Source organism: Diplodia seriata (genome assembly GCF_021436955.1).
Source record: "Diplodia seriata strain FDS-637 chromosome Unknown scaffold_5, whole genome shotgun sequence".
NCBI lineage: Eukaryota > Fungi > Ascomycota > Dothideomycetes > Botryosphaeriales > Botryosphaeriaceae > Diplodia > Diplodia seriata.
Window position 1 is genome coordinate 2,901,099 of NW_027117312.1, and position 22,187 is coordinate 2,923,285.

Here is a 22,187-nt window from a genome sequence, read left to right on the forward strand (position 1 = left end):
CCACCACCATTACCACCACCACCACCACCACCGAGCCGGCCGACGAAGGCGCTGCTGCCCACCACGACCACCACCACGACTCCACCGCCACCACCACCACCGCCAGCAGAATCACCACCAGACCCCAGCAGCCTCATACTAACCCTAACCACCACCCCCCAGCCTCACCCGCTTCCCCCATCACAACCCTCCACATCGCCATCATCCTCAGCGGCCCACCCCCCAACACCACCCCGCTACCCACCGACGACGACAACAACAATACCAACAGCAGCAGCGGCGGCGGAGACGCCTTAACCGCCGCCGCCGCGATGCTACCGGGCCTCTGGCGGCGCTGGGCGGCGTGGGTGGACGGGCGGTACAACTGGCCCGATGTCGAGCGGCTGATGGCGGGGGCGCGGGACGCGGCCGAGGAGGGGGATGTGGGGGGGTTCGTTGGGGAGGTGGTGGGGGTTTTGATTGGGTTGCGGGGGTAGGAGGGCTGTTGGGCTTGGGTGGGGGTGGGGCTGAGGGCGGGAAGGAAGAGGGGGAGATGGAGAGAGAGAGAAAGTGCGGGACTGGCGGGGGTTTGTGTTTGGCTGGGTCTGATGGCTGGATGGAGGTGGTATGCAGGGAGGACTGTTGGTTGGCAGGTGGGAAAACGTGTCGGAAACCCCGAGTGATGAACAGGCTGGTATGTGGTGATGCAATTCTTTACTGTGTCATGAGAGCGATTGACAGAGGTGTCTGTCCCTTTTGTTTCGAAGGCAGTGAAGTAAGATCTCATGTTGGCAGTGCTGAGGTCGAGCCGCACATGACGAGGGCAAGGCTAGAAAACACGTCTTTGAACAGTGTGGAAGTTTGACTCGGACACTACTACTCACTTTTGTCGGACCCTGGCTGCGCTTTGTCAGACCAGTCTTCCCGTAAAGGCAAAGGGTGAATGGGCCGGAAACGGTATGAGTAGAGGAACTGTTGCAAGGTGCTGAGGATAGAACAGAATAGAGGATCATGAAAGCCAGCGGTTGTGCCAGTTGTTTGACACACAGATTCTTCCTCAAAGTCCCAGACAGGCCGAGATCTCCAACGAAAAAAAAATTATAAAGAGCCTCAAGTCCGCCATTCAATGCGACGGATGCTTGAGTGCTTGAGCTTTGCCTCAGCTCCGTCATACAAATGGGACGGATGCTTGAGTGCTCGAGCCTTTTGAAAAAAAGGTTGCGAGAGACCATCAACATCGAACGCCACCGCAAGGACAGCAGAACAACATCAACGACGCCCGCCATCCGACAAAAAAAAAAAAAAAAGTCGGATCAAGTAGACCACTCAGAACTGCTTAAAAAGCGCAGAACCGACAACATCATAACCCGAGGGACGTCTCCGCACAAGCATGGTTGCGCCGAACGGCGATGGCCGGTTGCCAACCAGAAGCGCGAAACGCACCCGTGGCCGGTTCTCATCCGCTTCCCTGGGTGTGGCGACACGGCACCTTGCACGACAGGGAAGCTTAGGGGGCTGGACAGAGGAGGTTTCGGCTTCGCCGACGCAGATGTCCAGGGCCACGTCCATGACTACCTGAACACTTGCCCCGGCGGCAGTCCCCCTACTTCGCAACCCATGCCTCTCACATATATCTCCCTCCACCCCGTGCCACCTTGGCCTGTTGTTGCCAAATCCTGAAGTGTCGGGTTGTCGTCGGCCGGAGGTTCGCGGGTTATCGAAGGATCGGTTGTTGAGTCGGAGGGTCGGGTCATCGGGTTGTCGGGAGTCGGATGAACGGTTTGCGAGGATTCGGATATCGGGGAGTGAAGTTGTGGAAAAGGCGGATGATCGAAGGGTCGGATTGTCAAACGGTCTGGGTGTCAAACGGTCGGGTGATCGGAGGCGCAGGTTGTCGAGGATGCGAGTGGTCAAAGGGTCGCGCTGTCCCAGAGTTAGCTGTCCCGCAGGCGGGCTTACTTTCAAGAGGGTGGTTGTCCAAGGTTCGATCGTTCGATCAAGGGTTGGTCGCTTGGGGTTGCTGGCGGCAGAAGAGAGTCGGATTGAGGAGAGGAGTGGAGTGCAGAGGAAAGAAGGCCTTAAGTAAGTGACGGAATGTCTAGGCAGCAGCGCCAGAGCTCGGACCCCGCCGGTGTCGCGCAAACGCTTGCCCGCGAAGTGTTGATGACATCATTGGCGAAGGTCGCGGGTTCAAGCGCGCCAGCACCGGTCGCCGTCACTGTCGCCTCAGGCACCCGCCGAGGCACCTTCACTTAGGCCCGAGCGGGGACCAAACACAAAAAAATAAGCGCGAAAAATTGAAATCATCGCCGCAAGGAATTGAACTGAACCCAGGACTGACAGCACCGCACCACCGCGCTACATGGTCGAGACCCCGCAAGATTCCCTAAGCCGGCCATACTTCGACAAACACTCAATAGCGGAAAGTGGTCATTGTATTTTATTTTGAGCAAAATCTGAAATAGGATTCCTCATTACCCATCTCGATGAGATGCAATTTCTGTCTGACTGGGAGAATTCGTCCCCATCTATTACCAAGAAGCTTCCAAATGGGCACATCCCCAAAACATACAAGAGTTCAAGAGCAGATATTCACACCATACGCTCACAGCTGGACCTCAGACTTGACGCGTGCTTCCGGATATTCTTCATCGTCCTCGACGTTGTTCTGGTACAGTCAGCGGTGTGCATCAGTCAATATTAATTCCAGGCTTACTCACCTCAGTCAACTGGAATTCCTTGAGAGAACGCGAAGCGCCGTTGCCCTTATTCTTAGCCGGAGATGAAGCCAGAACCATCTTATAATGCTGGTGGGGGCAAAACCCCTGCTTGGTCTTCCAGGCATTGCAGATAGGAAGTGTGCAGTAGCCGTTGGGATCGTTCGTATCACCTAGAATCAAGGATAAGCCGAATGGCTTACAAAACGACGGAATAAGATGCACCCACACGGTTCCAGTTCCTTACGAACTTCCGTTGCGGGCTTCGCGGACTTCGCGGACTTCGTGGACTTCGCGGGTCCCTTGGTAGGACCACCTTTGATAATCAACTATGCGTTAGTCAAGTGGGCTTTCAAAATGTAGGATCAAACGTGTCACATGCTCTTGATCTTCTTCGCTGCCACGGCGTTGGCAAGCTGGACGGGTACGGAAGCAGCGCGCTTTCTGGACTCGTTAGATTGTGAAGCAGAGACGTCATGCTTGACAGAAGCGGCCTTGGGCTTGGAGGAGGCGCTCTTCTTGGCATTGGTGTTTCCGACGTTGGCATTGTCGGTGAGGACGCTGTGGCTGCGGTCGTGCGGGTTCACTACGAGGCGCGAAAATCAGCGGGGCTTCTTTAAGAAGAGTCTGAAGGGCGGGCAGACTTACACTCTTCGAAGAGCTGCTCACCGCGATCCCAGGATCCGGGCCACGTGTCGCGAATCTTGCTCAAAATTCTTCGGAGCTGGAGGCGGGAAAGTGGAGTCAGTGGCGCGTCCGAAGAATGGGCGGCTGTAGATATGCTTACCTCCTCGAAGTCGGCATCCCTCTCCTCATTTTTTGCTTTCGCAAGCGCGCGACGAGATTGCGCGTTCATTGTGACGGCCTTGTGTTGTGAGATGGAAAGCCCGACGTGGAGCGTGTTGTTGTGGGTTGGAATATGGACGCGTGCGCGCGCCTGCTGGATGGAGTGGACGGGACCACCACGGTGTCCGGCGGACCAACGCTCCGCGGGCAGGCACGGGAGCCCCGAACTCATTGCACAGCCGCGCTCGGCGGGACCTGAGGAAATCAGCTAGACATAGATATTCTCGCATTTTGCAACCATCAGCTGACAGCCTTATTTCACGGCACTTCAAACGCGCGTCCCAAACACCATCAATGAGACGCCCGCCATTCAGCAGCATGGTCATCATTAGAGATCCAATTGATTTTATATAGACCCAAGTCTCAAGCTACCTAATCTATGGCGGCTTCAATACTTTGGTGTACGGCCAAGCCAAACAGGCTTACCAAGTTACTACCACGAAAATCCTAATCTCGTGGGATCCAAACGTGGACCAAGCTACAAGTCTCCGACGTGGAACTTAGCGAACGCGATTTGGGAAGGAAGAATTCGTGCGAGCAGTCGTCGCCCTTGGTCGCTTAACGTGGCTCCGGTTTCGGGAGGTACGGGATCTCTTCGTCGTCGGCGAGGCTGCTTTGGTAGTCGTTGCCGCCTTCTTCACCGTCTTCCTCGCCGTCGTCCTCGATGTACTCGCTGGCGTAATCCTCTTCCTCTTCAAGATCATCGTCGCCCTCGCTGTCATCTTCATCCTCGCTGTCTCCCACGTCCTCGGCATCTTCACCGTCGTCGCTGTCGCTACTCTCAACGTAGCCACCCTCGTCACCGCTCTCGTCCTCGTCACCGTCGCTGTCGACATCGCTTTCATCGACGATAAATCCTTCGAGGTTGGCGTACTCCTTGGTAACGTAAATGAACTTATCCCGAGTGGAAGTGTCCCGAATGGAGCTGTTCTGCCTGGCGCGCCTCTCACGGCGTCTCTCACTCCTCACGAACTCGGGCCCTTCCTTGCCGATCTCCTTAACGTCCATCTGGAGCTCTTTTTCTCGGTTCTCGCGCTCCTTCAACTGATTGACACGACGCCTTTCCATGACCTGCTTGATGGGACTGAGACTCTCGTACTGGGCCCGGGCGATGTAGTTGTCGACATGCGGCTCATACACCTCATGGTGGCAGATCGAGCCCGGCTTCAGGTGGCAGCGACATATGGTGCCCGTGGGGGAGACTTTGAATGCGCGACCCGTCAGCAGCTTTCTACACGAAAGCATGGGAATGCAGAAAAAGACTCACTTGCCACCAACCCGCCGTTCTCCTTGACGTGCAAATCCATGCCGAGATACGGCTTGCGAGCTTCGACAACTTTGCTTGGATGTCAGCGAACGTCTCTCGCCTCACCCAAACACTGTGAAGTGACGAGCTGCGCACCTGCAACCTTTCGCTTCCGGACCGGCTGGAAGACGCTGAGGTCCTCGTGGTGCGGAGCCGGCCTCTTGCGCGGGGCGGAGGGCTCGCATGCGTAGAGCTGCTGGTTGGGCGGGGTCCTCGGTGGCTCGCGGCGCTGCTGCTTCGAGCCAGGACCTTGTTGCTGTGATGGTCAGTAGCTGCGGCTTGCAAGATCTGAAGCGGGAGAGGCTCACACAACGCAGCCAGTCGTCATAACACTCCTTCATGGAGCGGTGACGCTGGCGCTGCATGCTGGGCAGTCTGACAGCGCGCAGGCGTGGATCGTCAAGGTGTCGGAACGAGAGTGAGGAGGTGAAGAGGGAAAGAGAGCGAGCATAGTGTTGAGCAGGAAGACGGCAATATATAGGAGTAGGCACGTGAGAGAGAGCCGAATGAGCACCTGAGCCTTGAAAAATGAGGTATCATCCTTAGAGGGCTGCCTCTCACTTCATGTCAAGCCCTGCTAGGTCCATGTACCTTCGGGTAAAGCGACATGTCGGGCAGACTCGTGTCGAGGTTAGGGACAGGTGGGGATATTGGTTGAAAGCGAACTTGAAACATAGATCCTCAGCCAGTGATTTTTAAGGGCATGAACGAGGCCTTGGACGGAAGGTGAGGTAGACCGGAGCATTGTTGGAAGGTACCTTCATGTCTCACCACGTGAAAAACATCTCATTCTCACTTCGACCTGCCACGGGCGTATATGCACATCGTCGAGGTCAGATAAACTTTCATTCAGAATGTATGACCACAGCACTTCTGCTCCCAGAGACTCCTGCATGTCGGTGACGTCCAGCCAGTTAGATCCGACTCCCATACATGATTCCTGTGATCCATTCTAGCTGCAGCTAAGCCTTGCTGTTACGGGCTCTGGATTTCTGGGCAATCTCCTCAAAAGCCTTCTCGACAGCCTTCTGCTCTTCCTCTCGTTTCACTGCGGAGAGATCATCTGTAAGCGAATGCAGAAATTGGCATAGCGAGTGGACTAACCATTCTCGATGAGCTCCTTGAGGCGGTCATACTCTCCGGGGAAGTCTCCGAAGAAGTCCTGGAGTTCGAAACGGAGCTGTGATCGGGGAGTTTGTTAGACCGAAGAGAGATCTTTGTAGTAGACGAAGTGGGATGCGTGATGAGAGAGTGCGTGGGCAAGATTCAACGCGTGGGTGACCGCAAGTGGGTGCGCGGGGACAAAACAGCGAGTGAGAGGCCAGACGTACGGAACGGAGGCGCTGCTCCAGCTTTCTCTCGTAGAACGCCTCAGCGCGCTGTTGCTTAGCCTTGTCCATGATTCGGTTGGGCGATAAGCCGTTGAGTGTGGGGAGTCGAAGCAGGAAGATGGGCGGGAAACGAGTGAAGGCAGCCGTTTAGACTAGCTCACACACAAGACAGGCAGGAGAGACCGACCGCCGCCACCCACTCGCACGTGCACCGGCAAAAACCAGAAAGCAGAGACCATCATGTTCGAAAGCGATCAACCAATGAATCGGGTATATCCGCGCTCTACAACTGTCCCGCTCATCCCATATCCCGGCCATCCCATCTACTCCACCCGCCCGCCACTCAACCCCTCGACCACCCAATCCAGCCGCACGGCGCTCACGCCGCGCGCATAGCTCCGATTCGTAAACACAAACTCGGAAAACACAATCGCCTCGACCTTCTTCCCGAACAGCACGCTGCTCGGATGGATCTGGACCGTCTGGTTGCCGACCAAGGTGCGATAACTGCCATCTGGCATCAACCTTGCGGTATTCGGCGCGAAGCCCCTGAGCAGCGACAACAACACATTGCTCGCGACGGCCTCGGTGACGCCGGCGTCCGCGGCCTCGGCCTCGCGCGACGGGTCGAACAGGCCGAGGGAGGCGCACAGCGCGCGCAGCTGCTTGCGGATGTCCAAGACGTTCTGCATGGCGCGGAGCGAGACGAAGCGGCGGTCGCACCAGGCCCTGCGGTCGGCGTGCTCGGCGGCGAAGGCGCGCACCGCCGCGAGCAGCGTGAGGTGGTCGCCCTCGCGCCGGAACAGCTCGCGGCGCGCCGCCTCGGCCTCCTCGCGCTTCTCCTCCGTCGCCACGTTCAGGAACACGTTCTCGACGCTGAGCGCGGCTACGACGTCGATGACGTGCGCCGCCACCCCGCCGCGCGCCTCGGACGCGGCTTCGACGATGCAGCGCGCCAGCGAAGGCGTGAGCGGCAGCTTGGCCATCTGCAGCCCCGTCGCGCTGATGTCGCCTGTGTCGGTGAGGGCGCCGAGCTGGAAGAGGAGGAGTAGCGCTTTTTCGAGCGCTTCGCGGGGGGGCGGGTCGAGGAAGGGGAAGTTGAGGACGTCGTGCACGCCGCGGGCCTTCATGGTGAGCAGTGCGGCGCTCAGGTCGCAGCGCAGGATTTCGGGTGTGGTGTCCTTTTGTAGAGCGAGGTAGTCTTCTTCCGTGTAGAGACGGTAGCAGTTGCCTGCGGCTTCACGGCCAGCACGGCCCTTTCGCTGGATGGATGCGGACTGTGAGATAGACTTGACGAGGAGGGAGTCGAGGTTCAGTTGCGGTCTGAACTGCTTGATCTTCGACTTGCCGCTATCGATGACGTGACGTACGCCAGGAACGGTGACGGAAGTCTCAGCAATGTTGGTGCTCAGAATGACTTTACGTGTTCCTCTCGGAGCCGGCTGGAAGACGCGTTGTTGAAGATTTTGAGGGAGTGCTGCGAAAAGAGGCAGAGTAAGGATCTTGGGAAGCTCAGGCCCTAAACCGGCTGCGTACTCGTTGACCAACTTTTCAAGGGCTTCAACAGTATCCTGGCCCGTCAAGAACACTAGAATGTCGCCGGGGAGTGGCTCCTTGTGATGCACTTGGAAAATGGTCTTGAGCGCAGCCTCAACAAAGTCCTGGGTAGGGTCTGGCAGGTAGTTGACCTTGACCGGGAACATACGTCCTTCGATATAGCATGCCGATATCGAGTCGTGGTGCTTCGTTACTGCCTCCGAATCCTTGGAGCCATTGACAGTTGTTTCAGTAGACTTCTGCGGCAGTGCTTTATCCTTCTTTTTCCCGTCTTTCGATGGCTTAGAGGTCGTCGTGCCATTGGCGGCGCTGGCCTTTTCCTGGAGTGCCGGCGCCGTCTTCCCTTCAGCCTCATCGAAACCCTCGTCGAAAAACCTGAGCAGCCTCTGCGTATCAGCCGTAGCACTCATAACAACGACCTTCAGCCTCCGTCCATTCCTATGCTTCTTCCAATCCCCGCACACGATCCTCCTCAAGAACCCCAGCACCAAATCCACATTAACGCTCCGCTCATGCACCTCATCCACCACAACACACCCATACGCCTTCAACCACGGATCGCGCAACAATTCCTGCAACAGCATGCCCTCCGTCAAAAACTTGACCCGCGTACTCGGCGACGTCGACACATCGAACCTCACGCTATACCCGACCCTGCTGGCCGGCGACGACGCGCCCAGCGGGCTCCCCATCTCCTCGGCGACGCGGCGCGCCAGCGAGATGGCCGCGACCCGCCGCGGCTGCGTGATGGCGATCATGGCCTTCTCGCCCAGCCACGGCTCCGCGAGCAGGAATTGCGGCACCTGCGTCGACTTGCCCGAGCCCGTCTCGCCGACTAGCACCAGCACGTCCCGCGCGTCGCGCAGCGCCGAGCGGATCTCGTCCTGGTGCGCCCAGATGGGCAAAGACTTGCGCACCGCGAGCAGCTGGTCGCGCCGCTTCGCCAAAGGCCCGGAGGAGGAGGGGCGCTTGTCGCGGCTGTTTTTGCCGCCGCCGCCGCCGCCATTGGCGGTGTCGCGGCTGTGTTTCTTGTTGTGGGCGTGGGACGGGCCGGCGTGGGAGTGTTTCGAGGGCTTCTGGGCGTCGTGGGCGGGTCGGCTCGTGGCGGCGTTGTTGTTCGCGTGCGGTTTTTCGTCGCGGTCGCGCTTGCGCTTCTTGCTGGGGTTGAGGGATTCATTGTCGTGTTTGTGCGGCGGCTTGGACGGTTTCGGGGCGCTGCGGCCGCTCTCGAGGGTGGTGCGCACGCGTTCGGCCATTTTTTTTTTGGGGTGGTGGGAGTTGTCGGAGGAGGAGCGGCGGAGGTGAGGCGTGATGGAAGGCCCGCACCAGAAATTTTGACAGGGATTGCGATTAGATTAGATTAGATCGAAGCATCCACACAGGGTTGCTCCGATGCACTATCCTGTCCGCAATGGAATTTTCTTATGTACTCGGACAAAAGGAGGGTAGCAAGCTTTCTACGGATAAACTTCTACTTTATTCAAGTGCGAAGCAGTCAGCAGACCGGCGTGCGGGGAGTCGAACGGCATGAGCAAATATATTACTTTATGAAAGCAGACAGATCTATGGAGAAAAAGAAACATGCGGCACTCATGTTTTCCCCCATGCCTCCATGCTTCCATATCCGAGCTCAAGCAACTATGTAATACCTAATACTACCGTTGTCTACAGTTATATCCCAGCACAGGATGACCAACACATCACCCTACCATCTAGCCAGCCACCCCCAACCCTTCCCACCAGCCGTGGTTCCCCAAGCGCTTCAGCCATGAGATCACGAGAAAAGCAGTGATAGCATCCCCCACCACCGTAGAATCGCACCAGGTTCAGATTTCCACTTGCAATAGATGGTGCAAGGCAAGCCTCAACTCCACAGTCTTCACGGTCCGTCGCCGCCGTCGAAGTTGAATCCGTCCATTGAGAAGGAGGGGTCGAGGAACCAGCTCTCGGCCGGCAAGCCGAGAATCGTCTCGAGCGCTATATCCGGCGGAAAAGCGGTGGTGGCTGGCGGACTGAAGAGGCCGGTGGTGGTGGTGAACTCGGATGCGGCGCCCGCTTGGACCTGTGTGTTATGGCTGCTGCCGTTGAGGTTGAGGGGTGCTGTGTCAGTAACGGCTGTTGTTGCGGTTGGAGTTGTTCCTGCGGCCGTGGTTTTCCCCGCCGCCTGGGCCGCGGGGGAGGCGTTCCTCGTTGTGGTTCTTTTTAGAAACGATTCGACCATCAGGTGGAACTTCTGGTTCGGATAATCTGAAAGTAGACTTGATGTTCGCCGAGAGATGTCGATGAGTGATTTTTCACGAGAGACGTCGGCGTGGGTCTTGGACAGGGTGAGCGCCAGAGCCGCTGTGGGATATTCAGTAGCCAGTTCACTGGTTCGTTGGTTTGCGAGCTGCAGAAAGTACTTACCTGAAAAGGCAATGGTCAATGCAGAGTATGTTGGCGAGAATTGCAGTTGCCATTTAAAAGAGTTCGTTTTCGTGATGAATCGGAGATGGTCGGTGACACAGATCAGTGTCTCTCGGCTAAGTTGGTAGAATGCATCCTGGACGAGACGGCCTCCTCCGGATTTCTGTCGGTGCAGTTCGCTGAGGATTGCGCAGTAGACGAGGATCGTAGCATAATTCTTTTGAACAGCCAAACTGACTCGTTGAAAAGAAGCCATGTCATATCCGTGTCCTGCGACATATGTCAGACATGATGAGAGGGTGAACGGTGCTCAAAGGTCCGACTCTCACCTTCATGTTGCCGGTCCCAGTACATCTCCCAGCAATGAAATGACTCCTTTGCATCCCGCACGAGAGCCATCGCATCTTCCGCAATGTTTGTGTAATCTTCAATGATTTTTTGCCACTTTTCTGCTGACTCATGAGCGGGTAGTCTATGAGTTTGATTCAGACACGTACCTCTTAGCTGCACGAGATCAATAATTGAGAGAAAGCGAAGGTCCAAGTGGCGCGAAAAAACATGGTTACGGAATTTTCGGAGCCCACCTTCGACCCGGGCCAATCGAGATTTTCGAGCGGTGCCGAATGCAATCTCGCGTTCCAAATGGTAGATTATCAGCCACGTTCGAGCCTCTCGGCATAGCTTGCGCTGCTCAGTGACTGGCAAAGTTGTCTCTGCAGTCAGCTTGTGCAGCGAGTTGTCAATCCCGAGATCCAAAGCCACGTTGACTGCGTGGCTCAAAGCAAACCACGACTTTTCTGACCAAGCGGCCAGGATCAGTAGAGCCTGGACAGATTCGAGCTTTGCCGGATTGTCGAAAAGGCTTTCCCCAGCCAGCCGGCTTACTTCTTCATTCAAAAGCCTAGACAGCTCCTCCATCCCTTCCTCCGTCCTGCTTGCTACCGAGAGGATTGATGCAAAGAGAAAAGGCGAAGACCGGCGGATCTTATCAAACGTGTCCAGGGTCGACTCAAAGAGCGGGAGGTATGGATTGCTTCCCGCCATATATCTATTATTCGTTAGCATTGAGGAACGCAAAAGGGGCTCCAACAGAAATGCGTTACGAACACATTGAAAAGGCGGCGAGCCCGATCTTCGTTTATCGAAAGTTTCGTCACCACATCATCAAAATCGCTTTGAACAGCCGTCTGGCCGTCACTAAGGAAACCCGATGGTGGTATGCGTGAATGAAGCAGATGAGCATTCCTCGCCGGTGCCTTTGGGGTGCATGCTGGAGCCAGGTCATGCACCGTACTGACCGGAGCGCTAAGCTGCTCCGGGGAAAGCTCACTCTCTCCTCTTGAATTTGACTCGAGATCCGGTGGCTCAAGAGGACTAGCAGTGTACGTATCCATGGCTGTTGAGGCGGTAGGCCTGATGGACACATCACTTAGCGAAGCAACGTGACGCCGTAGCCTTTCGAGCTCCTCTCGCAGACTGTCTTCCTCGGCACGCTTTCGTTTTCTAGACGACTCAACGGCATCATAGATGCAATCGACCCTGGAAGAAGCGCACCTCTGGCAAGGTGGAAGTCCGTTCCCCTCACAGCGCATCTTCAACCGGCGGCAGTGTCGACACGCCTTGAAAGTCCTGGCCGGAGACGCGTCCGGCTGAGAACCGGCGCCGGAGGAGGAACGGCCGGCGCCATCATCTTTCTGATTGAACATTGGCCTTGCAGCGTTGCCGGACGATATTGATAGACAGACAAGAGGGTTCGGGGGTGTTCGGGGCCTGTGCGGGGTCAAGTCTTCCCTCAGGGTTTGCGCGTCACGACACCGACCGGCGTTTCCGGCGCCGAAGAAGCCCGGCCACGACTTTCCACCGGCCAGTCCGGCGCCGGAGGAGATCACGCAATTGGTGCAGCAGCAGCAATATATATTGGCACTTCTCCGCAAAGGACGCTCGGATTCAAACTATCCCGCAAGGAAAAAGTCAAAACAAGAGAAAGAAGAACACCAACATGCCTCCTCCCTCCTCATCCCTCGACCAACTCCGCGCCCACACCACCATCGTCGCCGACACGGGCGACTTCAACGTCCTCTCCCTCTACCGCTCGCAAGACGCCACAACCAACCCCTCGCACATCCTCGCCGCCAGCCAGCGCCCCGAATACGCGCACCTCCTCCACGCCGCCGTCGCGCACGCCCGCGCCGACACAACCTCCTCCGACCCCGCCGCGCAGGTCGACGCCGCCCTCCTCCACCTCCTCGTCTCCTTCGGCTGCGAGATCCTGCGCCACGTCCCGGGCCGCGTCTCCACCGAAGTCGACCCATCGCTCTCCTTCGACGCCGCCGCAACCGTCGCGTACGCGCGGCGCATCGTAGCTGCCTACGGCGCGCGCGGCGTCGGGCGGGAACGCGTGCTGGTCAAGATCCCGGCGACGTGGGAGGGGCTGCTGGCGGTCGAGGCGCTCGAGCGCGAGGGGATCCGCTGCAATGTCACGCTGCTGTTCGGCTTGCGGCCGCAGGCGATGCGGGCCGCGGAGGTGGGGGCGACGCTGATCAGCCCGTTTGTGGGGCGCACGCTGGATTGGTGGGTTGCGAATCGTCCCGGGGTGGATTTCTCGGGGCGGAAGGATCCGGGGGTTGTGATGTGTAGGGAGGTTTGGGAGTGGTATCGGGGGCGTGGGGTGGAGACGGAGGTGATGGGGGCGAGTATGCGGAGTGTGAGCGAGTGTAAGGAGTTGTGCGGGTTGGATGCGATGACGATCAATGTGGGGTTGTTGGAGGAGTTGAAGGGGGAGGAGGTTGAGATGAGGCCGGTGTTGGTGAGGGAGAAGGGTGAGTGGTTTTGGTTGAGCTTTTTTTGTGAGAGTGCGCGAAGCTGACGGTTGTCGACAGTTGCGAAGCAGGATGCGTCTGTCAAGGTCAAGTCGTATGCCGATGACGAGGCGGCGTTCAGGACGGATCTTTTCAATGACCATGCGGCGCATGATAAGATGACGGATATGCTGCGGCAGTTCTTGCGGGATGGTGCGGCTACGAAGGCTGCGTTGAAGGAGTTACTGCAGTCGAGCTAGACGGTGGATTGATTCTTTCCCGTAGCGGATCGTTGGCTTCCACTCTCTGGCTGCTCAGACACAGCGCGTATTGGATGCAACTTGTGCTCGAACATTGAACTAACCCAATCTTATCAGACGCCGTGAAAAGATCCCCTTTGATTTGTTTCTACAATGGCCATCTGAAGAAAAGAGAGGTTCAAGGTCAAAAAGGCCCCGGCGTTCAAAATGCGAGTATCCCGAGTCCCCAGCACCATCCCTGACAGATTCAACAACCAGGCATCGGAGGTACGGGTGGCCAAGGGGACCGAGAATCACGCTCGTGCATACCACGCCTTGCGCGCCTGCACTCTTGACGTGATTTTCAAATTCATCGCAGGACCATGCCAGCTCTACGGATCGTTGTTGTTGTTGTTGATTGCCCCCATCCGCGATTCTGACGTGTAGTACAGGGTCCCGACGGCGCCCCTGCGGAGGGAGCCATAGGACTCTAATCCTCAAAGTCCACGCATCGAGCCAAAGGTACTGAGAAAGCTTGTCCGGGGCATCTACCAAGTAGTTTTGGTCATGAAGGTCTTTCCAAGCGAGTATGGTGCGGTCCACCAACTCCATCCAGATGCGGATAGGCTTTTCTCCCACCAAACGGGAGTCTGCCATGACCTCGTCGGGATCCCAGCGAGGATGAAACAACGGCCCTTCCCAGCCTGTCCACGACCAGGTGGGGAAACCGGGGCGGCGTTGCTGTCTGCCATTGCCGAGCCACGACAAGCACGACAGGAAAGCGTGGAGTCGCACATCATCGGCCGGGAACACGGGAGATGCCAGCTCTCGCTCGAATAGTATGGGAACCCCCCAAAGGTGATGGACGGGGGGGTCCATCCTTCGAAAGGCCCTCAAGACGCCAGAAAACGCATTGAGGGCATCGCTGGATCGCGTCAATGACCGCAGCGAGTACAGGTCTATCCGCTCCAGGATCGTGTCGTGGGAGTCGCCGGTCCCGGAACAGACCACAGCGTCGAGGTAGTGCGAGTATTTGGAAAGGGGGGAATCCAACGACAGCCGCGATTCAGAGCCTTGGTCGACAGACAAAACCCGACATGCAAACGAAACCTGTTCGTCGGTGAAAACGAGACAGCGTCGCGCAAGCAAGCCCTCTTGGTACGTCCAGCCTCTGGTGTTCCACTTCGACTCTCTGAGCAGCTCGTTCTGGGGGTACCGGTACCGATCCATGCCCATGTCGGCGCTTTTGCGAAAGGCCGAACGGCAGCACACCAACATGTTGCCGATCCGACAGTGCAAACGTGGAACGCGGGAGCGTGTTCCGAACCGGGTTTCTACTCCGGGGAGCCCGTAGTCGGCATCTGCACCCACAGCAGCAACTATTGTAAAGGCGGCATTCTTGTAGATCGAGTCCATGCGGCGGATCTGGTCCATTTTCCCGTCGACGTCTCCCTGGTCGATGCAGTACTTGTCGACCCAGAGATATACGTAACCCATGCTCAAGGTGGCTATCATTGCATCTTCGACGGTCCGCTCCACCTTGGATGGCAGCTGCATAAGCGGTATGCCATCAGGTGCGGGACTTCCGGACTGGCCCCACACGTAACTGAGTGCTACGTATGCTTGTTGGTGGTTGAACGGCTCAATCCTCCGAGTCCTGCAGTTGATGGCGTACATCCCGGGAACGATTTCATCGTCGCCATTGCCGGCGCAGTGGCTTCCGTGCTTTTTCAGGCATAAATGCAGTTTTTCCTTCAAACTCTCAAAATTGACCTTCTTTGGCTCAACGGCCGCGACGTCCGGTTCGATTTCCTCAACGCCACTGGCATCATCGTCTCGTCGTCGTCCAAACTCTCCGCGAGCTTTCTTCTTAACCTGCCTTCGCGGCACGACGAAGACTTCATTGGGCCTAGGGCAGCACAGATCAAGCACACTCAAGCTGGAACTGTCGCCGCCGTCAAAAGTCGATATCATCAGACACATGGGGCAAGACGATTCCGGCTGGTCATCTGTGCTCAATGGGGCCGTGTCTGACAAGGTCCATTGATCGCTTGGAATGAATTCGCGCAGCTTCTCGCGACAATTGGTGCAGATTGTTGGCGCGTCGTCGCCGCGTAGGTGTAACGTGGGGATGACTCGAATGCACCACGCAGGGAAAGTAAGTTTAATCGTATCCGTGGTCAAGTGGTCGCAGCTCCTTTCGTTTTTGGGGCGCATTGATCCTGCAGCGGGCGACGCGGAGGACGGGCCTGGATTTTCCATCGTTCGATCAGGGTCTGTGTTGGTAAGGTCATCCATGTTGAGAGCGTACTCAGAAAATAGAGTCGAGTTTTCTGGGAGGATGGTGTGTTGCACAGTCAGAACGAAGGGATGCGGTTCATGTAGGGTTTGATCTTAAATGCAACTCAGCACACAAACAACTTTAAGCGCCGTCGCATTGGGAAATGGTAAAGGATCACACGTGTCGCGCTTAACAGAACAATGACAGCCAATCGTTTCGAACAAGGAGGTGGCACAGCATTTCAGCGGCAATTCAGAGTAGCAAGTTGCAGGAATTTGCTCACATCCATAGCAAGTTGTGGGATCTGCATGATTAGAAGCCAAAAATAAGAGACTGGGTGCTGACGTTGGGTAGGTGGAGAGTTGAACTTGGTGCTGCTGATCGGCGCTGACGCGGAATAGAAGACGATGCTACACAGATGAGAGTCGCATTACACAGATATCGCCCCAAGGCACTGCAAAAGTACTGCGTCGTAGTGTTGAGTACTAGTCGTTTCTTGAAGAGCCCGAGCGGAGCCCCACCATTCGACCCCGGAGGCGACAGGCCCGGCCCGCAGCGGGCTGAGCTTCGATGAACCAATTTCATGGGTGGTGACGGCACGATCGCGAAAAGCAACGGTAAAACCCGGGATCTGGACTCAAGCCATTAATTAATGTTCGTTGCGTGACGCCTTCCCGCCACTATAGCCATTAGTCATGCGTTGTTTCCTGCGACAGGGAACCATGGATGTTTGACATTGTATGAAGGACCAAACATGATGGATGGAAGGATCGAAACGCCCTTCGATGGCGAGTTGCACAAATACTGCGGCGTAGTTGTCCAAGGATGCTTGGCTGAGATCTCGGATTTCTTTCTTCTCCACGGAGATCAGATTTCGTACCAGGCAAGGGCCCCGCATCCCAAGCCGAACTGCCGGATTTGGTAAGATGGTGGTTGATTTAGCCCCCACACTAAGGAAACAGTGGTGGAGCGCCTAACCAGTCCCACCTATTCAAAGAACTTTCAGCTCGTATGCATGGTTGCACGGCTCGGTTAAGCCGCCAGAAGCAGTCTGGAACCCCAGCAATATACATTTGAAATGCAAGGTGCGGCTCCTTCGGCTTTCAAGGGTGTCAGGATATATAACTGCACGCCGACACCGCTGAACATTCCCGCCCCAGCCCATCGCCAATCAACCGTGAATCGATACATTTATCTGATTCCGGCTCCCAAGCGCATCTGCAACCATGCTGAAGCGCGCACTTTGCCTCTTCGCCCTGGGCGCACAGCTCGTCAACGCCCAAGTCAACGTTGCCGCCGCCGCCCTCGTTCCGGCCTACATCTATCCCAACACTGAGACTACCTGGCAGCCTCTGTACACTCAGTGAGCACCCCGAATCCGCCTTCCCAAGAGCAATGGCTAACCCCAATAATCCACTAGGATCAAAAACTTCCCCAACGTCAAATTCAACGTCATCATCAACACCGACAGCGGACCCGGCACCGGCGCCCTCCCCGACACAAGCTACCAACGCGAAATCCTCAAGCTGCGCACCTTCAAAAACGTCCGGCTAGTCGGCTACGTCGCCGTCAACTACACCAACAAGGCCCTCGCCACCGTCAAGGCCGAAGTTGCCAAATACGCAAGGTAAGCCCACATCAACGACGCCATCTCCCACGCACACACACACACGCGGCCGCCGACGTACTGACACATCTCGGCACGTACAGCTGGCCCACCGCCGCCAAAAACACCGCCCTCTCTGTCGACGGCATCTTCTTCGACGAAGCCCCGACCGCCGCCGCCGCCGCCGCACTGAACTACATGCGCTCCGCGACACAATACACACGCACCTTCGCCTCCGCCGGGCTCGGCGCCAGCCCCTACGTCGTCACCAACCCCGGCTACCCGCCCGCGCGCCCCTACCTCTACAACGCGACATCCCCCGCCGTCGTGCCCGACCTCTCCCTCGTGTACGAGCAGTCGCTGGGCAACTGGACGGCGCACCAGAGCGAGATCGACGAGCTGGTGTGGGCGCTGGATGTGGATGATGCGCGGCTGGCGGTGATGCTGCACGACGTCCCGAAGGCGACGACGTGCGGGGACGTGGGGGCGCTGGTGGATGGGTTGAAGGGGAATACGGGCGTGCAAACGCTGTGGTTCACGGACGATGCGGATTATCAGGTTTGGCCGGATGCGGTGCTGTGGGCGAGGTTTTTGAAGGCGTTTGCGAGTGGGGGGAGTGCGTGTTAGAGCGTTGGGGATGGGGAAAGGGTGGGTGTCTGTCATGGCGATCAGGGCATATACAAGCAATTTCTTAATAAGCGCTTGAGCAGGTCTCTTCCGCGGTGCGTCGTTTTGATTATCCTGTAGTTCCGATTCCCGGATGTGAGGGTGACTAAGGAGTGACCATGCTTGCAAATAGCTGTTTGTATAGTAGTCGCTGCTAACGCAATCATGCGGTTGCTTAGTTAGCGTGTACACGGGCTACTATAGTAAGATTTTTATATACTTTTTTACCTCGATTCGGTAATAAAGTTAGCAGGCAAATGATCCGATCCAGCCAGGGTCATCAGATCAAAAAGGGATCACGAGGTCGCTCATATATGGGTTTTAGTAGTTTTATTGGAGTAGCTAAGTATGCATGCAGTAAGGATATGAAGTCAAGCTCTATCATCTTCTCCGCATAATCTTACAACCAACTTGCAAGTCAGGAAATCAGGAAATCAAACAGACAAGCAGAAATCAATCGTTCAGTTCCAAATCTCTCTTCCTCAATGTTCACACAGCATCCCAGCGCCCATCCACCCGCGTAAGCGAAGTGAACTCCTCCCTCCACTCCCCCATGAACGGCTCGATGGCAATGCCACGGCTCTCCGCCGCGCGCTCGAGACGCTCACAGGCACGCTTCGCCAACGCCAACGTCTCGTCCGAGACATTGGACGGCGGACCTCCCATCACCGGCCCAGACCCCATGTCAGAGCCCATGTCAGAGCCCATGTCCGAGTCGAAACCCCAGTCGGGCTGGCCCTGCTGGCCGTCCGACCGCGCATCGCCGTCGTCGGAGCCATCCTCTGAGAAGGAGAAAGGGGGTGGATCAGCGCCATGGGCGCCCATGCCGGGCCCGGTGGCGTCGCCGTCAAGCTGTGATGGGGAGGAGGAAGGGAAGGAAGGGGAGGAAGAGCCGTCGCCGCAGGCGAAGGGGTCGAACGAAGCCAAGAGCCCACTCATATCGAAGGGAGCCTCGTCCTCCTCCTCCCGGGGGTTGTTCGCAAGGTACGCCTCGTTCCCGGCGCGGTCCCGCTCGCCGTCGTCCAGGTCCAGCACGACGCTGAGGCTCTTCAGACGCGGCAGGAAGGCGGGGTTCGCGAACGCCTCGACCCACTCGTCCATGACGTCGTCGCGCGCGAGCGAGACGGAGCTCTGGAAGCGGAACGTCTCGAGGGTCGCCGGGAGGGACCGGAAGAGCGTCGGCAGCTGGTCGCGGTCGGCGTAGTTGTCGCCCAGCACGAGGACGAGCGTGGTGAGGTGCGTGAGGCGCGGCAGGACGGTCTCGAGGATGCGCTCGGAGCAGACGTTCATGTCGTTGTCGCCGCTGGTGACGAGGCTGAGGGTCTGCAGCGAGGCGAGCAGGTTCGGGTGCGCGGCGTTGTGGTTGTGGAGCATGTCGAGGACGTCGTTGTGGGCGATCTCGAGCGTCTGGAGCTGCGAGTCGGGCTTCGTGTCGTCGGAGGAGTTGTCGGTGCCGTTGGCGTGCTTGTTGCGCTTCCACTCGTCGACGAGGTCGCTAATGGAGATAAAAGGGAAACCGCGGTGGGGAGGGGGGTTTCCTTGAAGTGCCTGCAGCTTGGGCTGGACGAGCTCCTCGTTCGTCGGGCCCTCGAAGCGCAGCCCGGAGGTGTGGTTGAGCACCAGGTGCGGGACCTGACCCTCGAGGATCCAAGGAGACTGGCAGGCCTCGCCGCAGGCGCTGCTGATGGTGATCTTCTCTAGAGGCCAGTGCAGCGGGATGTCGCGGTCGTTGAGCCTCTCGTTCCATCCGCTGTCCAGGTGAAGGCCCTTGACGGAGGTGAAATGGTTCGAGAGCAGGACCCAGTGGTCGTTGCTCGGAATGTCCTTAGCAAGGTAAAGCTTCTCGACATGGCGTGGGGCATTGTTCAGTTGAGGCTGCAGTGCAGCGGTCATGTCAAGCTTCGTAAAACTCTCCATGGTTAAAAGGATGATGCGGTGGATGGTCTGCAAGTTCAAAGTCAGTGCGGAGGTGTAGATGCCTCAAAGGCAGCATGGGATGCTTACACTGTGCGGACTGCGTATGCAGAGTTCACTGGATGAGGAGCTGAGAGTCGAGTCCATCGCTCTGTTTTAAGGGGCTGTCCACAAGCGTTGTCAAGGTATTCAACAGACACTTCTTTGCAAACAACTCCTCGTTATCCATAAACAGTCAACAATGGTCATTGTTTTCTCACGAACCCAAACAAAGGTCAAAGCCTGTGTTTATTGGTCACTTTCAATGGTATGGTTCTTGGCAGCTCTCACAAAGTCACCGAAAACAAGCAGATGGAGCAAGACTGTTACTATACGGTAATGGTGTAGATCCATCACTCCTATCAATAGCTACTCTGACATGTGAGTGGCCAGCTGCGCCGCTTTATACCCTCGTCATCAACGATCCGCATTTTCCTGGTTCGAGTCTCACATTGCACATACCTACCCGACGATTAAAGCCGAGAAGAAAAAAAATCCGAGCCTCCTCACGACCTTAGATAAATGGATTCCTTCGAAAAATAAAGTCTGTAGATCGGATTGTATCATCCCCTAAATAAGGTGATTGCATGGAAACTCTTCTTACGTTCAATTGTGACCGTCGTTGTAAACCCTAAACATGAGGTCTTTACAGTCTTTATAGCGACGAAGAGTCGGAAGATCGTCTAAATGATGTTTAGACGACAGCTTCGAATGTAGCACACCATCATGGCCAAGCATGTGCCGGAGCTTAAACATATATTCACCTTCTCAGACCAACAGGCGATCCACTACATACCCGGACCAAAACGGACGGAACACCCGCACAGCTAAACACCCTAGCTCCACAAAACCCGCGATGCTGTTAGCAATTAATCCCTTAGCACCTCCTTAGACTACCAGGCGATCCATCACCCAGGCCAAAACGGTCGGAACACCTGCACTGCCGAATAAAACAGTCTAGCTCCATAAAACCCGCGATGCCGTTAGCAATCAACCACCCACCACCCGGACCAAAACGGAGCGCGATGCCGTCAGCAATCAATGCGCCCAACCCCTCACCATCTCCCATATAACCCAACCCTCCCCCACCCCAGCAACCAAACCTTCCAGTAGCGCAGCGCCTCTCAGAACCAAACAACACCAACATCGATCCTTGTCCCTCAAACACAACCATGGCGTCCGCGTCCCCGCCCAGCACATCCCGCGCCTACCGCCGCACAACGGGCCCCTACCCCCTCACCCTCACTTCCACCACCACGCCCCTCCCAGCGCTTGGGCCGCACGACGTCCTCCTGCGCATCCGCGCCGTCGCCCTCAACTTCCGCGACGTCGCCATGCTGCACGAGGGCCGCTACCCCGTGCGCGTCGCCGCCGGCGGCATCCCGGGGTCGGACTGCGCGGGCGAGGTCGTCCGAGTCGGCGAGAAAGTGGAGAAGTTCCGCACGGGGGACCGCGTCGCGCCGACGTTTGACCTCGCGCATCTGACGGGGGAGGGCGGGGAGAGGGAGGCGGGGATGTGCGCGTTGGGGGGCGATGTGGATGGCGTGCTCAGGGAGTGGGGGGTTTGGCGGGAGGAGGTGCTGGTGGCGTTGCCGGGGGGGTTGGGGTGGGAGGAGGTGAGTGGTGGCCACCGGATCGTGGGAGAGGGGCGCGGCGGGGCTGGGCTGGGCTGGGCTGACTGTGTGCGTGTGGTAGGCGGCGACGATTACGTGTGCGGGGGTGACGGCGTGGAAGGCGTTGAATTCGCTGCGTGTGCAGAGCGATAGCGTCGCGTTGTTGCAGGGTAGGTGTTTGGGTGACGGGCGGGCGCTGGTTTGCGTTGCTGACATCGTGTGTGCGTAGGTACCGGCGGTGTCAGCATGTTCGCGCTGCAGCTTTGCGTTGCGGCGGGCATCAAGCCGATCATTACGTCCTCCTCGGATGAGAAACTCGAGGCCATCAAGAAGCTGAGCCCCGCGGTCGAGGGAATCAACTACAAGAAGCACGCAGATGTGGCTGCAGAGGTCCTGCGACTCACGGATGGTAAAGGCGTCGATATCGTCGTGAACAACACTGGCATGGGTTCTTTCCCTTCGGACTTCGCCTCTCTGCGTAAGAGATACGGGACAATCTCCTGGGTTGGGTTTCTCGAAGGATTCAAGGGTGACTGGGACCCAAGTCACCTGTTTGCACTGATGACGAAGTCTGCGAAGATTCAGTACGTTAAATTCCAGGAAACTTGCTACTTCTTGCAAGAATACTGACTCCAGATCTCCAGAGGTATCGCGGTGGGCTCGAGGAAGGACTTCGAAGACGTGTGCAAGTTCTTGGAGGACAAGAAGGTGCAGCTCACTCCCATCATTGACAGGGTCTTCACTTTTGACGAGGCCCCGCAAGCGTTTGAATACTTGTATTCGGGAAAGCACACGGGAAAGGTTGTCATCAAGCTCTGAACACATTCGTGGGTTGGTAGAAGTTGTATGCAATCCATGATACATCCAATAGGCCGCAAGTCTGGGAAGC

The 22,187-nt window shown here is 57.0% G+C and overlaps 8 protein-coding genes across 8 annotated transcripts; 2 read left to right on the forward strand and 6 right to left on the reverse strand.

The window, feature by feature from the left end:
* Positions 1–3,070: 3,070 nt before the first annotated feature.
* SLS55_005854 (uncharacterized protein) lies at positions 3,071–3,552 on the reverse strand (the record flags this gene model as incomplete). The annotated part of the gene is made up of 3 exons (XM_066777296.1): positions 3,071–3,282; positions 3,345–3,420; positions 3,484–3,552. The coding sequence occupies 3 exons, from the start codon at positions 3,550–3,552 to the stop codon at positions 3,071–3,073; spliced, it is 357 nt and encodes a 118-aa protein (XP_066633138.1).
* A 548-nt stretch (positions 3,553–4,100) lies between these two features.
* SLS55_005855 (uncharacterized protein) lies at positions 4,101–5,457 on the reverse strand (the record flags this gene model as incomplete). Its single annotated transcript, XM_066777297.1, has 4 exons — positions 4,101–4,744; positions 4,810–4,878; positions 4,945–5,104; positions 5,440–5,457. 4 exons carry the CDS (start codon positions 5,455–5,457, stop codon positions 4,101–4,103), a joined length of 891 nt encoding a protein of 296 aa, XP_066633139.1.
* A 353-nt stretch (positions 5,458–5,810) lies between these two features.
* Positions 5,811–6,248, reverse strand: SLS55_005856 (uncharacterized protein; the record flags this gene model as incomplete). Its single annotated transcript, XM_066777298.1, has 3 exons — positions 5,811–5,911; positions 5,953–6,028; positions 6,180–6,248. 3 exons carry the CDS (start codon positions 6,246–6,248, stop codon positions 5,811–5,813), a joined length of 246 nt encoding a protein of 81 aa, XP_066633140.1.
* Positions 6,249–6,502: 254 nt separating this feature from the next.
* Positions 6,503–8,992, reverse strand: prh1 (Salivary acidic proline-rich phosphoprotein 1/2; the record flags this gene model as incomplete). The annotated part of the gene is made up of 1 exon (XM_066777299.1): positions 6,503–8,992. The coding sequence occupies one exon, from the start codon at positions 8,990–8,992 to the stop codon at positions 6,503–6,505; it is 2,490 nt and encodes an 829-aa protein (XP_066633141.1).
* Positions 8,993–9,615: 623 nt separating this feature from the next.
* SLS55_005858 (uncharacterized protein) lies at positions 9,616–10,398 on the reverse strand (the record flags this gene model as incomplete). Its single annotated transcript, XM_066777300.1, has 2 exons — positions 9,616–10,079; positions 10,143–10,398. 2 exons carry the CDS (start codon positions 10,396–10,398, stop codon positions 9,616–9,618), a joined length of 720 nt encoding a protein of 239 aa, XP_066633142.1.
* A 6,288-nt stretch (positions 10,399–16,686) lies between these two features.
* On the forward strand, positions 16,687–17,091 carry SLS55_005859 (uncharacterized protein; the record flags this gene model as incomplete). Its single annotated transcript, XM_066777301.1, has 2 exons — positions 16,687–16,823; positions 16,881–17,091. 2 exons carry the CDS (start codon positions 16,687–16,689, stop codon positions 17,089–17,091), a joined length of 348 nt encoding a protein of 115 aa, XP_066633143.1.
* A 1,130-nt stretch (positions 17,092–18,221) lies between these two features.
* SLS55_005860 (uncharacterized protein) lies at positions 18,222–19,649 on the reverse strand (the record flags this gene model as incomplete). The annotated part of the gene is made up of 1 exon (XM_066777302.1): positions 18,222–19,649. One exon carries the CDS (start codon positions 19,647–19,649, stop codon positions 18,222–18,224), a length of 1,428 nt encoding a protein of 475 aa, XP_066633144.1.
* Positions 19,650–20,857: 1,208 nt separating this feature from the next.
* On the forward strand, positions 20,858–22,117 carry SLS55_005861 (uncharacterized protein; the record flags this gene model as incomplete). The annotated part of the gene is made up of 4 exons (XM_066777303.1): positions 20,858–21,049; positions 21,444–21,468; positions 21,528–21,882; positions 21,943–22,117. The coding sequence occupies 4 exons, from the start codon at positions 20,858–20,860 to the stop codon at positions 22,115–22,117; spliced, it is 747 nt and encodes a 248-aa protein (XP_066633145.1).
* Between the last annotated feature and the right edge of the window lie 70 nt (positions 22,118–22,187).